Raw genomic sequence first — 16,702 nt, forward strand, 5'->3', positions numbered from 1 at the left:
AGTAATTATTTTTAGTCTTAACAAAATGAGACCTTGAAAAATACCTTTTTTTCATGTCAAATAAGTAACTTGTTCAAATTTTTCTGGAGTAATAACTAAAGCAGTGTTTCCCAAACTTGACAATTTTAAGGCATGTGGACTTCAACTCCCAGAATTCCACAGCCAGCGTTGCTGGCTGTGGAATTCTGGGAGTTGAAGTCCTCATGCCTTAAAATTGTCAAGTTTGGGAAACACTGAACTAAAAGAATATAGAATATAGATTATGAGTACACAAAGTGAATCTGTGAGTAGAACTAAGATATTAGCTTGGAAAAGAAAGGTTCCCTTGTGCATAAGCAGAATTTTCTTACTCGTAGGACAACAGGATTATAAATTCAGTTTTCAGTTTGTTAGCAAACTAACATAACGTTAACACACATTCTAGGAGCCTTTTTATACTTTTTAAAATCTAAAATGAAGTGACTAAATTCTTGAAACCTGAGTCATTCTGAGATTTGTTCAACTGTTTGCCAATTGTAGAGAAGGTGCTAATCTGATGGGGACATACTGAATTATTTGCATGTTTGCAAATAATTTTTTGCATGTTGCAGAAACTGAGGTGACATACAATTGTATTTAAGAAAAGATACTGTATCTTGGTTTTGAGGCCAAACATGATTTCCTCTCATTGCCTTAGATCAAACAGAACCAAAATCTTACATAGGAAAGATGTAGAAATAGCCTCCATTTTACATTACTGTAGCTAAGTTCGATTTCAGGTGAATGAAATCTAGCTTTTTTTCATAGCAATGACTAATTTAAAGGGCACTGATTGCCAGTCTGTTTCTAGGAGACAGCACTGGCAATGGCCTAAACACCACCCATGTTTATCAAGAGTAAAGAAGTAAATTACGTGCAGTGTATTCATTCTTGGTGATCCCAAGAACCAGAATAAAAGACTAGACACCCCCTTTCTTCTCTACCATATAGGAAACTGGTCTTTCAGCACAGGAGATCTTTATAAACAAGTTCAATCCCTTTTAATGTTTCTAAAATTAAAAGCTTATTTGACATGGCGAATTCATGCTTTCAGATAAACCATAGAAAAGTACTTCATTTTAAGAAACATTTATAAGAAAACTAATCAGTGAAAATGTGGGTTTAGAAAGACACTACAAACAATTTACATCTTGGAGACAGTTTGCTGCTAAATGTGAGAGTGACACAAAGTGGTTCATCCATTTAGGTGCTAGTCTTCTCGTTTTTCCAGATCCATTGTAATGCTTATAATAGTGCTGTACAAAAGTAAAAAAAGCAGCAAAATATGAAACATATGTACTCAGCTGTATCTGTATTCAGCTCTAATGAAATTAGTTAATGGAGGAAAAATAAATGCATTTGAAATAAAATGCATATTACACATTATTACATATAGCGAGCTTTAAAAATTATTATTTAACTGTGCAGAATCCTGACATTAACTAGAATGTTACTGGGAAATAAAAATTATGTTCTTTAAAGTAGCTACCTCTTATAGATTTTGTATGAATTGATGAAGTGAGATATATATATGTATATTTAAATTTAATTCACAATATCCCTTTGACTTTGGTACATTCGGTGCAAAAAGTAGTTTCAGGAATACCTTACCTTTATAAAAATAAAGGTGTGTGTTTGTGTGTGTGTGTGTGTGTGTGTGTACACCCCCACCCCCACATACACACATCCCTTAAGTGTGTAAAGAATTGAACACAAGAACTATTTAAGCATGGAAAAGTGAAAAGAACAAAAAAAGGTCTATTTTCTTATTTACATCCTAAGAAAATCAATATTATGAACTTATAAAAATAAACAAAAGTCACTGTGTAAGAGGCTTTCTTTTTCCTGATATGCTGTGATAAACTCACGTTATTTTTTAAAAAAGCCTTCATGCAGTATAAAGAATAAAGTTAACCATTAATCTCTTACAATAGCTCTCCTTCTGCTAAACATGATTTGCATATACAATTGTACAGGTTCTCCTAATTAAAAGTCCTTCTGTTCACACCATCTTTTGCTGCCAACTTTTCTTCATACCCTTGTTAAGCTGCAGAAAATAACTGTTCTTTGTACTGTATCTTTGAAATGCAATAGATGTCATGCAGGCACACATAGATTTAGGTATAGCATATATAGCATATTCTTGTATTGTGTAAGACATATAGTAGTGTACCATTGGGAAATAACTCTATTTGATTTTTAAAAAGCATTTTTACTTATCCTCTTACAATTTAGCAGCAAGCTAACAATCTTTGTATTTCACTCTGTTCAAATATTTTGATGAAATCCATTTTTGAGATGTATTAGATTTTGCAGCTGTCTAATTGTTGCTAATCTCTTGTCATTTTTTAAAAATCTGATTAAATTTTAAACATTTGGTGCTTATGAGAACAAGGCCACAACCCTTGCTCTAGAGTACTCATGCAGCTGTTACAGTTTTTCTCATTCATAAAGTCCCATTCTTCCAATTGCACTGTACAATAGTTTTTATCTTTGCAACTTGCTGTAAGCATTTGTGTATTTTGGGGGAGTGATCCACAAAAGTCCCAGATACTGGGTTAGACAATTCGTGTCTTATTCAAGACCAAATGTGCTCGTCTCTTCGACAGCTGTCAACAGCTTCTCGTAGAGCATGGAGAACGATGGGTAAGGAGGAAGGTCAAGACGATTGAAACAAGTGTGAGCTCTGGGGAAAAATGGAGAGAAAGTTTTTATGACACCAAAAACTAAGAACAAGAACTTCTTCCCCAACATACTCTAATTTGGAAGTTAATTTATTCCTAGATTAAAAGATGAATTGTAAACACATTTATTGTTATTTTTCTATGCCTCTGCTTAAAAGCACTATAAAAGCGGGCAACTAAATTTCATTTTTGACGTGTGCCGTTGTGCCCACAATAAAAAAATGACAATAAGGTTATCTTATCTTATCTTATCTTATCTTATCTAGTTGTTTGTTCCAAAGCAGTAACCAGTATGTAGTATATTTTTTATTTATATTTTTAGAAACCTTTTACAATGTTTTCGCTTTTCAAAATTACTGGGATGAGGAGGAGGGGGGAAGGAGATAAATCTTTAAAGAAATTAAAATAAAATTAAAAAGGTAAAGCAGTCCTTACAGATTTTATTTGCTAGCCGTTGCCAACTGTAGGGGGTGATGCTCATCTCCATTTGCCATTGAGCCAGCACTGGCATTGTGCCAGCACTATCCAAAGATGTGTCCACAATCATGTGGCCAGCATGATGTCAGTGCTGTTACCTTCCCACCAAAGTGGTTCCTATTTATCTACTCGCATTTGCCTGCTTTCAAACTGCTAAGCTGGGGCAAGGACAGGAGCTCATCACGTCATAGGGCACTTGGGTCTTGAATCTGGGTTGTCGGCTTTCCAGCTGACAAACCCAGCATCTTAACCATGGAGCCACCAGGTACCTCAGTTAAAATAAGACTTCCCAATATTTTCAAGATTACGAATCATAGCTTTTCAGCAGCAAGCCAAAAGTCACTTCCAAACAGTGGAAGTAATCAGAATGAAAACAAAATTAGACTTAATTTAATAGAGTTGCTATTACTTTATTAAAATATATTGAAAATTATTCATTTAAAACAGAGGCAATATTGTTCTGGGCAGCAGTTCATTACTCTCCTATTATATTGTATTTCAGAGTATGAAATTATCTCTGTTACAACTTTGATAAAGTTCTTGAGTTCAGGAAGGAAGACTATAGTAAGAATTCCCCTGGATTACATTGTATTTATTGATAATTTTCATTTTCCAGTATGGTAACATACTTCCTTAGATAATATAATGTTTATGACTATGTCCATTAACTTTCCTTTTAAAAGAATTCATTCTTAGTTTCACCATAAAATGAAATTACTGTGGATCCGAAAGCCAATATACCATATTTTCCGGCGTATAAGACGACTTTCTAAAGCGCGGAAATTGGTGCCGAAGTTGGGGGTCGTCTTATACGCTGAGTCATCTTATACGCTGGAAATTACGGTAGTTTCCAGTGGATAAGACGACTTTCTAGGCATGGAAATTGGCGTCGAAGTCGGGGGTCGTCTTATACGCTGGGTCGCCTTATATGCCGGAAAATACGATAACTTGGCAACAAGTTCCAGGTATGGAAGTTCAAACTAATTACACACAAACAAGAAAGGGCTAAACTGGATGAGATAAAGCAGCTTCACTGCTTGGTCTCACACCTGTCCATCCTCCTCCTTATGAGTAATGCTCATTCATAAACACAGGCCTCCCCCTTTATCACTCTACATATTTCAGCATGGCTGCAACATTTACCATCATGGCTCCAGTGAGCTCAAAGTGCAGGAAGACAAGGAGAAGGATGTATCTCAATTCTGTTTCCTTTATATCTCAACTGTTGAAAGTAAATCGTGCACATAGGAGCAAAACTGATTCCCCATGACAGTAAAGCCTGATCTTTATTGACCTAAGAAAAATTCAAGGAAGACTATATGCTTAATCTCGGCAGATCTTAAACTAAGAATGTATTTGCAATTGAAAACTCAGACAGGTTAGACTGTGTTTTAAATCAGTCTCCAGTAACACAGCAGCAGATTCTTTGAGAGAAATCTCCCTGCCTTCAAAAGTGAGTAGTCAGTCAGTCAGTATCAGGCAGCCATCTTTTACTACTGAGTCCTTGAAGAATTCTATACACAACTGCTATGGAACTGAAGAAAACTTTCTTTTCATCCAAAGAGATTGAGATTGAGACACCAGTTTGTCTACCGGGGATCAAAATACGATTTCTTAAATGTTTATGATTAATCTTATGTTTTATTTAAATATGTTTACATCCATACATACACTTAAACAGTGCTTACATGCTTATAAATATTGTTAAGTCATGCTAAAATTATGAGCCCAGGTCAGCAGCAAAGCAAGGATATGTCAGAATTAAAAATGAATTAAGCCTATTTTCAGGCATTCAAGGTGTTAACATTTATTGTAATCCACATGAAAAAAAAATCAGGCTGTTTTATTTCACTCATTCTCAGAGGTACTATTCTTTCTCAATCTGAGAGGTAATGGGTATAAGCACAAAATATTTTCCGGCACACTTTAAATTAACCACAATTCATATGCCAGGATATGACAAGCTGTGTTAAGGAAAAATAGAAGCAAAAGTTTAGAGGTATGCAACAGGAAAGGGGATGATAAAGAATCTGCCAAAGACTTGCTGCCACTTGGTAAAAAGGAAAAAAAAAACATCCAGTGCTGCCTCAGAAGCTTACTGTTGCCTTCGGCTCAACACATTACAATGTTTTGCAGAGCAGAACAAAAGGATCTTTTTGGCTACACCTTGACAGATACTCAGATTAGTAACTTGGAGGTAGCAGAGATTCAAGGATACAACTCTTGATAAATTAGGTTTTTTTACAGGTATTGGAAAAGCTGTAACTAGAGCAGAAAAGCAGCAGTTATAAATATAAGACTGCGGCCATCTCTCTCTGTCTCTCTTCCAAATCTTCTATCTCTTTCTCCTTGCTTATGCATTCTGACAGACTGAGAGTCAATTACTTCTCTGAGGAAGGAGCAGCTGATACTATGCTGTCACATTGTAATATAAGGCCATTATATTGGGTATGACTAGTCCAGGGGTAGGCAACCTCGGTTCTTTTATGACTCATGGACTTCAACTCCCAGAATTCCTGAGTCAGCTATGCTGACTAGGCAATTGAAGCCCCACCCCCTTTTAACATGTGCACTTTGGTAAAACACGTTTCTGCTACTGACTTTGGTGCTTCTAGCTCTCATCAGATCTAGCAACTCAAAGTAGCATCTTCTGTTAGTACCAGTCTTTTGGATTTTTTCCACATCATTAGGTTTTCAATACTTGCCCAAAGAGTCTGCTTTCCACTTCTTTTAACAAACATTTATTCCTTGACACAGACATATAATACTATATTCTACCCAGGACCATAGTCAGGGCAAGCAGCTGAAACAACAGTCAGATATTATACATCAATGGGAAAAGACAAAGATACAACAAAATGGGGCAGAAAAGAATAGTTTCAAAACAATGTTGCTATGTTTTTATTTCATGTAGAAAATTGCTGAAAAGGAAGAATGTTTTTTGGAGATGAAAATAAAATAAGAGTGGTTTTAAGTTTCACAATAAGCAAATCTAAGGAACAGGAAACAAATTATGCTGAATCCCTCGACTCTTTTATTTAAAGAAACCCAAAATCTTCTGCTTCCAGTGGATTTATTTTAAACATTCTGAGAGTTAATTTACCTGGGCAGAGCAGTGATTTTGCCCCATTTTTCTACACAGAATCTTCTTGGTCCATTGCTTCCTCTCAAAGAAGCAAAACCTTCATAAGGTATACTGGATGTACCTGTAACAAACTGGAAAATAACATAAAACACTGTAACTATTATTGAAAAGTATGATTGCATAGTTCTATTTTTATTTTATTTTCTATTTTTAAATATATAGATGACCCCCTACATGCATTTATCTGGAAAATTATAAAATTTGTTTTACAATTGTGTTTATAGAAAGGGCAATCAAGACAATGCAGTCAGGAAGCAAACACAGATTCAGCTTTTGAAAGGAGATATAATGTACTAAATGCCTCAAGCTACAGTCTTTTCAAGACTTTATTGAATCTGGTATAGAAGTATGTTGGTGGAATATACAGTACTTTTGAACAAGTATACTGACTAGTATGGATCTGGCTATGAGAGCTTTTGAGATTATCCCTACACCTTCCTTGTCCTGCTATAGAGACAGTCCACTTACTGCTTTCTGAAGATATATCAAAGAGATAAGTTGAAGGCAGATCAAGGTGATTCATCCAGGAATTTTAAATGGAAAAAATGCAACAATGACTGTACTACTGACTTACTCCCACTACAGCAACCTATGATTAAATATTTAAAACAGAAATCCCTGCTCCCCCAAAACCTATAATTGTTGCTTTCATATGAATGAATCAGGAAAGGAGTGAGAATTATTTATCAACCCATTCAACAATTTTGAGATTCCAATTTTTCATAGTTTTTAATAGCTTTTTATGTTGATGTCAACCACAATGATGCTAACTGCAACCTTACTTGTAAAAGCCGTAATCGCTGCTCATTGTTGAATCTTTCCACAGCAGCCCAAAACCATCGAATTACAATATGATTATCATGGTATCCTGTTTAATAATAATTAAGAATATATTAGTCAGGGCAATTTTGGTTTTAAAAAATAATGAGAAAATGTTAAGAACTGAGCAATATTAGAGGTGTAGGCCCTAACATTTCCTAAATTAATTTATAGAATCTTATGGCATATATATGTGATTAATTCTTGTTCCCTTGGTAGACTTTCAGAATGTAGTGTCATGTTTGGACATGAAGCTTCACAAAAAATGTACACGGGTTAAAGCATGAGTTAAAAATTACAGATGATAGAAAAGTTGAAGGAATGATGGATATACTAGTTAAAGAGAATAAGATAAAGAGACAGAAAATCAGCCTCAGGAAATAATGGGAAATTAAATTGAAGGATTTAAACAACCTAAGATAAAAGTATGTCAAAGTAGTTTGGGATGATTCCTGTCATAGTATCTATCAAATCTATTTTTATTAAATTGAAAATCTATTGAAAATCTATTTTAATATGAATTAGTAAAGCACTGAAAAAACATAGATTACTGCAAGAACCCTCATATCAGAAGGAATCTCTTAACTTCTTGAGTTCTCAGCTAGTACTGTAGAACAGACTACCACATGAAATGATGATTGCTCCTCTGCTAGAAGCCCTCAAATATAGCCTGGTTGGTTATCTATCAGAGATACTGTAATACATAATCACTGGGTTAGGAATATTTATTGTTGATGGTTTTAATGTTTTTTTATGCTGTTAAGACACCCCGAGTCACTTGATAGCAAGATGGGTGGCAAATAAATTTAATAATAAATAAATTTAGGAAATACTCTAGGGCAGAGGTCCCTAATCATTTGGGCACCAGGGACCAGTTACATGAAGAGAGGTTTTTCCACGGACCGGGGGGAGGCATGGTTTTGTGTGCTGCCTGCATTCCGCAGATGGGGCTGTGCTTGTTTGTGCGGACTGGTTGCTGGCATGCTGCGGCCCGGTACTGGTCCATGGACCAAGGGTTGGGGACCCCTGCTCTAGGGGGTCCTCTAGGTTGGATTAGATGACCTCTACACTACTTTCAAACTCTACAGTTTTATGATTTAATCTTCCCGAACATTATATAAAAATATAAATATATAGGTGAAGATTCCAAGAATTATACAACATACTCAAAAAGATATTTTGGGCCTATGTTTTCTGAATGTCAATCTAAATCACAAATACATAAATGCTCGTATGAGAAGACATTTATTGTAACAGTGGTGCAAGGGAATATCTAAAATAAAATAAACCATATGAAATCATTTTTAAAGAAAATATATTTAAAATTCTACTGAACACAAGCAACTTATTTGAATCCCAAATGTGTTTACATTTATTTTAAAACATGGACATATCCATGTTTTAATTATTTATTTCCATTTATTTTCTTTAAATTAATTTCTGTGTCTGCACTAACAACAGATACTTTTTACCAAAAATCTCAGTACTTTGTATAAGCAAGTTTCAATTCACTTCCAGAAATGATGTCCAAGTACAAATTAAATCAACTGTAACTGTCACAGAAATGTCTGTGAAGGTAAGTCTGAAAAGCCTCTTTCCCCCCAACTTTTGCCATCTTTACTATCTGTTATAAATTAAATACCAGTGTATCTTCATATCTCAGACTAACTTACTTGATCTCACATATTGCTAGTTATGCTGTTTTGGATTTTACCTCTTTTATCAAATGAAAGGCTTGCCCATTCCAAAAAGGGAAATCCAAAGCCTTTTGAAAACTTAAAATAAGAGCATATGTTTGTGAAATTACACTGCAAATTAAAATAGTTTTTGGGATTCTTCTAAAATAAAAAACACACAAAACAATTACATTTTTATTTAATTCAATTTAACTACAACCAACAACATATATATATATATATATGTATTTTAGAAGATGTCACCTCCTCTATATTCAGTGTTATTTCTCCAATCACTTAAGTCAATTTCTGCAGTGCCAGCAATAACCAATTCTAGTTCTCTTGCATCAAATACAGACACCAGTCTAGCATCAACCACCTAGGAGAGAATATATATTCAACATGTATCCTTTGCTGTTTTTATTTTCGCCAACTATTCTATAGGTTCCACAACTCATAATACAGTAACTTTTGTTTCAACATTTGGATATAGCTACTAAATTTGAAAGAAAAGCATTTTCCTCATTTTCTAGTAGGTTGTTAAAATATAAACAGAGCATTAGAAGGCATATTCATATCACAAATAATATGTGGAAATATCTCCAAACGGTGCATTCTCAACATCAAATTGTGATGCTCCAGGCAGAATTTGTTCCACTGAAGTTAGACAGAGACCCATAAATCGCTATGAATATATTTTATAGAAGGAATTGTGATTCTTGACCCTAAGGCTGATTTACTGCCAGGAATATTCTATGGCTTTTTCTTAAGTAATATCCCCCGATGACAACCATCTAGAAAGTCACACCAATGGTGTAATTAGCCCACTACTATTAACATTGACTAGTGATAGTTCTTCAGGCTTTAGCCAGCCATTTTTCAAGCCCTATTTGGAAATGCAGGAATGAAACATGGGAACTCAAGTTGCATGAAAAGCATCTGCTCTGCACCTAAGAAATAGGTTCTTCCATCATGCAGCTTGTGCCCCATCTGAATGATTTGAGGGGAGAGAGTTGAACTTAAGTACAACTGAAAGTCTAGGTAATTGCAATAAGGAAAATGTACAACTTCAAAATGTAGCATAATTGTGCTCTGTCAACCTCTAACTGGTTACCATCTTCATGTGTAACAATTATTACATTTTCTAGTTGCCTGACTTTGGTGACATTAATGACAAATCCTGAGTGGAACAACTTCAGAGGCAATACAGTGGTTCCCAACACATGTTCCCATTTAAACAGTTGCAGGGTAAGAAATAATTATGAATCATACATAATCCCAGTACGTGCCAAATGCTTTAGGCACATAATGCATGCAATATATGAAAACAGATTTATTTTTTACCTCATAAAAACCACGTACTAAACTTTCTGTCTGCTGCACCACACCTCTCTCAATTCTCCATTTCACCATTCTTTCTATATACTCCTTCTTGTTCTTTTCTGTGACAGGGATGTTGGCACCTCCAGGTTTTAATTCCCTTTCAGTAATCTTAAAAGCAAATTACCACCAATATATTATAAAGCAGAATCTATTGCAAAGAGAAATTTTAATGTATCAAAGTGGTACTAATTCCCCAAATGACTGATAAAAATCCTTCTGAAGTGGTCAAATTTGGTCAACATAGAAAGAGCTATTTTTATCTTTGGAGTTAATGGCATCAAGTACAAAACTTGAAAGCATCAAAAGGGGAAATACAAAGAAGGCATTCTAGAAAAGGGATTTTAGCAGCACTTCCTAATGTACATATTAGAACAAGAATTCATGTACAATGAAGAATTCTTATCCCAGGAGATTTAAAACATAGTACCGTATAACATCTGGATACTTGCTGGTAGCCAGCACTGCTATCTGTAGGAAACAGCTTCCACCCCACCCCTTACTCCAAATTATCCCTGATTCGGAACTACCTCAATTACAACACCGGAGGACTTCTGGATCTACATTGAAGTGGCCCAGTCAGGATTATTTATCCCAATTACTGTTTGATTCCATACATACAGCAGGATACATTTAGATTTGGGATTTGTTTAAGTACCAATTATGGTCATAAATTGAGGACTACCTTTATTCTACAGTTTTAAATAGTGGCTTTTAGGCAAAATAAATAATGTACCAAAGCAATATGTGAATGACACCTTACCTGGAAGTTTTAGTGTTCTCTAAGCTTGGTTGTTTCCTTGCAAATATTTGCAACAAACAGACAACTCAGAGAATACCAGGAACAATACAGTTCTACCCTAAGCTACATATATTCTCTTCTATTGGAACATTATCTTATACTGGAAGCAAGATGATCCAGGAAGACAATTAGATGCATTGTACAAATAAGTGCCACAAGACTGCCCTTGAAAGAAAAAAAAAAGATTGTCCACACCTGTCCAAAAACTTCTTCATTTACAGTGAATGTGAGATCTAGGATATCATGTATATCATTGTCTTTCATCCACTGTAGACTTTGGTGAAATTCTTCATCAAGATATTCCAGATCACTTAGGTCACACAATCTATAATAAACAAGAAGTAATTAGAGGATTAAAAATGACCCAGATTATTTTGATGTGTACAAATGAAGAGTAGATGATTATGTGCTGCCAAGTCTGTTTCAACTCTTAATACCCACATATGGATTTCTTCAAGATGGTCTATCCATGGTGTTTTTTTAGTAAAATAAAGGAGTTGTTCGCCACTGCTTTCTCCTGTGTAATATGAAATGAAGCCTTTGCCTTTACTACTAAAGAGATCTTCTTCCTCCAACACCTTCCTATGTTACTGCTGCTCAATACTGGAGCCTTCTTGCTTTGGCTAGACAGTTGAGATGATTCATGCCCTGACTGACTCTGCTGGGACTGCATGCTCTTTGCATATTCCCAGCATTGTTTACTCATCCCTCTTAGGAGCTACCTCACACCACCTTGGAGGCAGCATAGTAGGACTAGAGCAGGGTAGATAGGTTATTCATTCAATAATAAGGAGAACAAAGAAAGAAATCTGTACAATTATTACCGCTGGAATTCTTTATGCTAAGTCTTCTTTCATACATATGCATACACATTCATTCATTGGCACATCTTAAAAAACTAAGTAAAAATCCTAAACTTACCAATGAAAACTTTATTTCCATTTTACTAGGAAAATGTTATTTCAATTTTCCCCCTTTCAGCACCAATTAAAGGGAAATACCTTTCAAACCAATAATTAATCAGCAACTGGAATACCCTAGAACAGTGGTGGCGAACCTATGGCACGCGTGCCAGAGGCGGCACTCAGAGCCTTCTCTGTTGGCACACGGGCCACTGCCACCAGCAGCAGGTGCATCAGGCCACCACTGCTGCTCGGAGAAGGAGCCCTGCCCAGCACAAAGGAGGTGAAGTGGCCAACTCGAGTAGAGGTGGTAGAGCAGAGGTCACCAACCATTGTCGATTGGTGGACTGGAAGAAAAGGGAGGGAGAAGCATTTTACATGCGTGCCTGGGGCTGTGAGCATGAATGTGCTGCAAATGGGGCAGGGCTAGTGCCTGCGTGATACTCACTAGCCCTGCCCCGTTCTTGCATGGTGCAGCGCCTTGTATTTGCACCCCATGGCACGGCCGTTTTTGCACCTTGCAGCACGGTGGCCCATTTTTGTGCCCCGGGTTTTTGTGTGCCAGAGGCGGCACTCAAGAGGCGCCTTCCTGCCCCCCTCCCATGAAGGCACCACAATGCTGATGCAGCCCTGGCACTTTGCGATAAATAAGTGGGTTTTGGGTTGCGGTTTGGGCACTCAGTCTCTAAAAGGTTCACCATCACTGCCCTAGAACTACAGAGGTCATGATGCTAAATGTGGATACCTTGTAAACTATCCGCTCAATATTCATACTACATCAGAACAAACATGTATCTTTGAATTTAGTTCACTGTCTAATAAATGATTCCTGAAGAAAAAAGGACAAAGTATTCTATCAAAAATAGGAAAATAGATATTTATTTCTGCCTCCAAAATAGTTTCCTTGATCAGTACATTAAGTGTAAATATAGTCTGTGATTTAAAAAAATCTTATCATTTAATCATTAATCAGTCAATTACAGATATGACCTTCATCCAAATACATTTCTTTCTATATAGAATAATCCTGTCAAATTCCTCTACTCACATTCTGAGAAGGGCTTTATAAAATGGTCGGGTAAAGAAGGCATCTAACAAATATTGATGAATCAGAGCAAGACCAAGGATTCGACCGCTAAATCTGAACCTACAAAGAAATTGGAGTACAGTTTAGATTTATTATTTATCTATTTAAATGTGTTATATATGTTAGTTCAGTAAGTATCTTTGACACGGTTATCCATGTCCAAAATGTAACTTTTGCATTACATTTTCACAAGATCATCATTTAAACATTTAAAATTGTCATTAGTTCGTATTTAAAGGATTTATCATTAAATAAAAGTATCAAAAATATTTGCCACTTGAGATGTAAAAAACGAAGATACTATGCTTATCATTTCATGTGGAAGGCAAATGTTATTTTTTTTTTTCCTGGTAAAGGTTTTGTTCTTGTTTCCTTAATTTCTGTGAATCAATAAAAATTATAAACAACATAAAATTGACACAGTAACAAATTGGGCATCAATGCAATTCCTTCAGAACATGGACAACCTATGTGTTGGAACTCTAACTCCCAGAATTCCTAGGGTGCAAGGCAGCTGCAATCTTCATTTATTGAAGAACACTAGATTGAGGAAAACTGATGTCTAATTTATTTATGGGTAAGCTGCCCCCATCAACAACCTACAAGTAGCATTTTACCCCTGATGCAACTTGAGAGTGAATCTCAAAGACAGTTCCTTGTAAAATATGTTGTAATAATGGAACCTGAATTTACCAAGATATATATCATTATGAAGACTATCCCTATCAAGAATAATCTTATTGGAGAACCAGGCATAGCTTAAAAAAAAAAAAAAGGAAATCCTTGTTACAGAGGCCACCTGTGTCTCCATTCATAATATGACAGGAAGAACATACCCAAATTAACCAGATGTTCCTTCAGAGGGTATGCAACACTATTCTTCTGAACAGGCAACCTGCCTAATTCCCAGACAAGGAAATTGTCCTAATCACAGACCCTCTATATTATTAGGATTCAGCTTCTGTTCACTGGCTCTCATCCAGCTCATTTACAGCATCCAGACAAGAGATTCATCATCTCTCCTGATTTGGAGAGCTAGAGCTTTGTGAACTGATCAAACTGTTTGTGAACTGATGAAAACCAATCAAAAACTTCATTCCCTCCAATGGCTCCATAAAGACAACAACCTACAGACATGAAGTATATGGTGAAAAATACTGATAAATTTTCTTGACATATATTATGTTGCGCAGTCCTTGAGAACAGCAATGTTTTGTCACCTAAGAAATTGGGCCACTGTTTTGTGCCCCCTTTCATTCACTTTTTTTTTTTTTTTTTGTATTCACATAAAGAACTCAGACTAATGAGATGCAGTAAACACTGTTTTCAATCTCTTTCTGGCTGACTTGACTCTGCCTTTAACGTTATTTTGCATTTTATCCTCTACGAGTTGACAGACTGGGTAACTGTTTTCCTTTCTTATAGAAACATGGTACAAAACACAGAGCCGCTAAGTAGTTTTACTATGTGAGAAGACTTAACATGAGAGAAGTGAGGGAAAGATTACTGCACATCTTGCTGAATTAGACAGATTTTTTTTTTAAAAAAAGGACCCCAAACAAAAAAGAGTAGAATAGTCTTGTAATTGATTTTATGCCTTGACAAGCTGAACTTTTGATACTTAGGAGGCAGCAGAACTCTGAAGGGTTCACTCATTCCTAATTCTAGTGTTATCCGCTTAGGTTGGCAGATAATTGGGTATACCATGAAAGCTTCAGGAATACTATTCCAACACCTTGCAATCTATTATTTGAAAAGAGAGATGTACCTGATTTATCTTACTTGAATCTTTCATAGTAAATGAGCAAGGAGGGCACAATCTATGCTCTATAAAAATAACAGTATTTCTGTGATTCAGCATTCTTACCATTCATGGTGATTGTCGACAAAAGCAGACATTGGACTAATTTGTACAGTGTATGTGTCGTTGGCTGAATATTCAAATAAACCATAGTATGGGTTGAAGAGTTCTCTTGATACCAGGAAAAAAAACTCCCTTGAAGGTCCACTGTAGTCCAGTCTTAAAAACAACAAAACATAAAAGGGATACTATATAAATGGATTTTTTAAAACAAAAATTAAAAATAAAGAAATAATAATGATTCATCCCCTCCTCCCCACATTTAATCATTTCTGATCCTTTCGATCATTTCTGTGCACCTTCTGAACTTTTCATTTAATGACCACTTATATTGCTTTGAATGTTACTAAGCTAGTTAGTGGTACATTATCTTAGCAACTTTCAAAGCATTGATTTCTATTTCGGAATTTATGAAGATGCTGATATATTATTTTTCATCCACCCAGACATAATTATATCTCTGACTTAAAGGCACGGATTATTCGAAATTTCCTGTTAAATACCTTACAATGTATAGATTTGGGTTAACTGTACTTCATTCCAATCCTGAAATGAGTGAATCTTTATTCTTAAAGTTCATTTTTACAGCTCCAGTTCTGGATTAGGGTTTCATAGATTAGGTTCTTTAATGCTGGAAATAACAGATAATTGTTGAAAGTCTCCTTTACAAAGCTCTTAAAAGAAAAATAGCCACTTTCCTGACAAGGTTTTCAAGAAGATATGGGATATTCATGCTACCTTGCCAATGGCCATTGCAGGCAGGTTCACCAACAAATTGTTATATGCTGTATAAAGAAGAGCTGATGCATACCAAATAGCATTCAACTGCATTGGAAATCTGGCAGTACACACAATTTTCCGCAGATCATATATTTTAGTACAGTCCAAACTTGCAAACTTGAATTAGGAGCTTCAAATAGCTTCACAATCTCCATTACAAGTAATCCTAGGCTTACAATCACAAACGAGCCCAACATTTCTGTTGCTAAGTGAAACATTTGTTCAGTGAGTTTGCCACATTTTACGACCTTTTTTGCCACAGTTGTTACGTGAATCACTGTAGTTGTTAAATTAGTCAAACTGTTGTTAAGTGAATCTGGCTTCCCCATTGATTTTGCTTATCAGAAGGCCTCAAAGGGGGAATCATGTGACCCTGGGACACTGCAACCATCATAAATATGAGCCAATTGCCAAGAACCTGAATTTTGATCATATAACTGTGTTGATGCTGCAACAGTTGTAAGTGTGAAAATTGGTCATAAGTCACTTTTTCCGATGCCATTGTAACTTTCAACGGTCACTAAATGAACTGTTGTAAGTCGAGGACTACCTGTTCCTGGGGGGGGGAGGGTAAACCAGATCATATCATTTACTGCTTGCAATTCTTGAGACATCACAAGACAATATTTCTTTTAATATGAAAATGCAAGTCACAGGACACTATTAAATATCTGAGAACACTAAGTAAACTGCCACACATTCTGTTGCCCGCTGTTTCCTGGAAACAAAAAATAATTACATAGAAGCTTACTTTTCTTTATTATAGAATACAAGCTAGTATGTTCAGTGTAGTAAATATAGGCATAAGAGATGGTAGGAAAACAGTGAGCAAATTAAAGCATTTTTTTTCCAGATATGAATTTTTTTCCTCTATTTTGCTTCAGCTTTCTCATCTCCCCCAACTGTTTAAATCATTATGTAATATAAGAGATCTATTATAAAAGCCAAATCTGCCAGTCAGATAAGAAATTCATCTGTTAAGATTTTTAGCTGTTCAATCTCTTTCTAGATTTGTTCTTGCCCAATGTATATCCGTAAGCAAGCCATTATCATAGAGAGCAAATGATGGAC

General features: G+C 35.7%; 1 protein-coding gene across 5 annotated transcripts in view; it reads right to left on the reverse strand.

The window, feature by feature from the left end:
* Positions 1-1,000: 1,000 nt before the first annotated feature.
* Positions 1,001-16,702, reverse strand: part of HECW2 (HECT, C2 and WW domain containing E3 ubiquitin protein ligase 2) — a 155,138-nt gene continuing 139,436 nt past the window's right edge. For all 5 annotated transcript variants that reach the window (XM_039347961.1, XM_039347957.1, XM_039347958.1 and 2 more), the window contains 8 exons: positions 14,858-15,010; positions 12,952-13,050; positions 11,197-11,326; positions 10,164-10,310; positions 9,084-9,198; positions 7,107-7,192; positions 6,283-6,395; positions 1,001-2,704 (listed from right to left, as the gene is read on the reverse strand). In XM_039347961.1, coding sequence (XP_039203895.1) covers positions 2,593-2,704; positions 6,283-6,395; positions 7,107-7,192; positions 9,084-9,198; positions 10,164-10,310; positions 11,197-11,326; positions 12,952-13,050; positions 14,858-15,010 — 955 coding nt within the window. In that variant the 3' untranslated portion in view covers positions 1,001-2,592. The remainder of the gene's footprint in view (positions 2,705-6,282; positions 6,396-7,106; positions 7,193-9,083; positions 9,199-10,163; positions 10,311-11,196; positions 11,327-12,951; positions 13,051-14,857; positions 15,011-16,702) is intronic.

The sequence above is a fragment of the Crotalus tigris genome, unplaced genomic scaffold, assembly GCF_016545835.1.
Source record: "Crotalus tigris isolate CLP2741 ecotype Arizona unplaced genomic scaffold, ASM1654583v1 scf7180000018105.1476442, whole genome shotgun sequence".
Taxonomy (NCBI): Eukaryota; Metazoa; Chordata; class Lepidosauria; order Squamata; family Viperidae; genus Crotalus; species Crotalus tigris.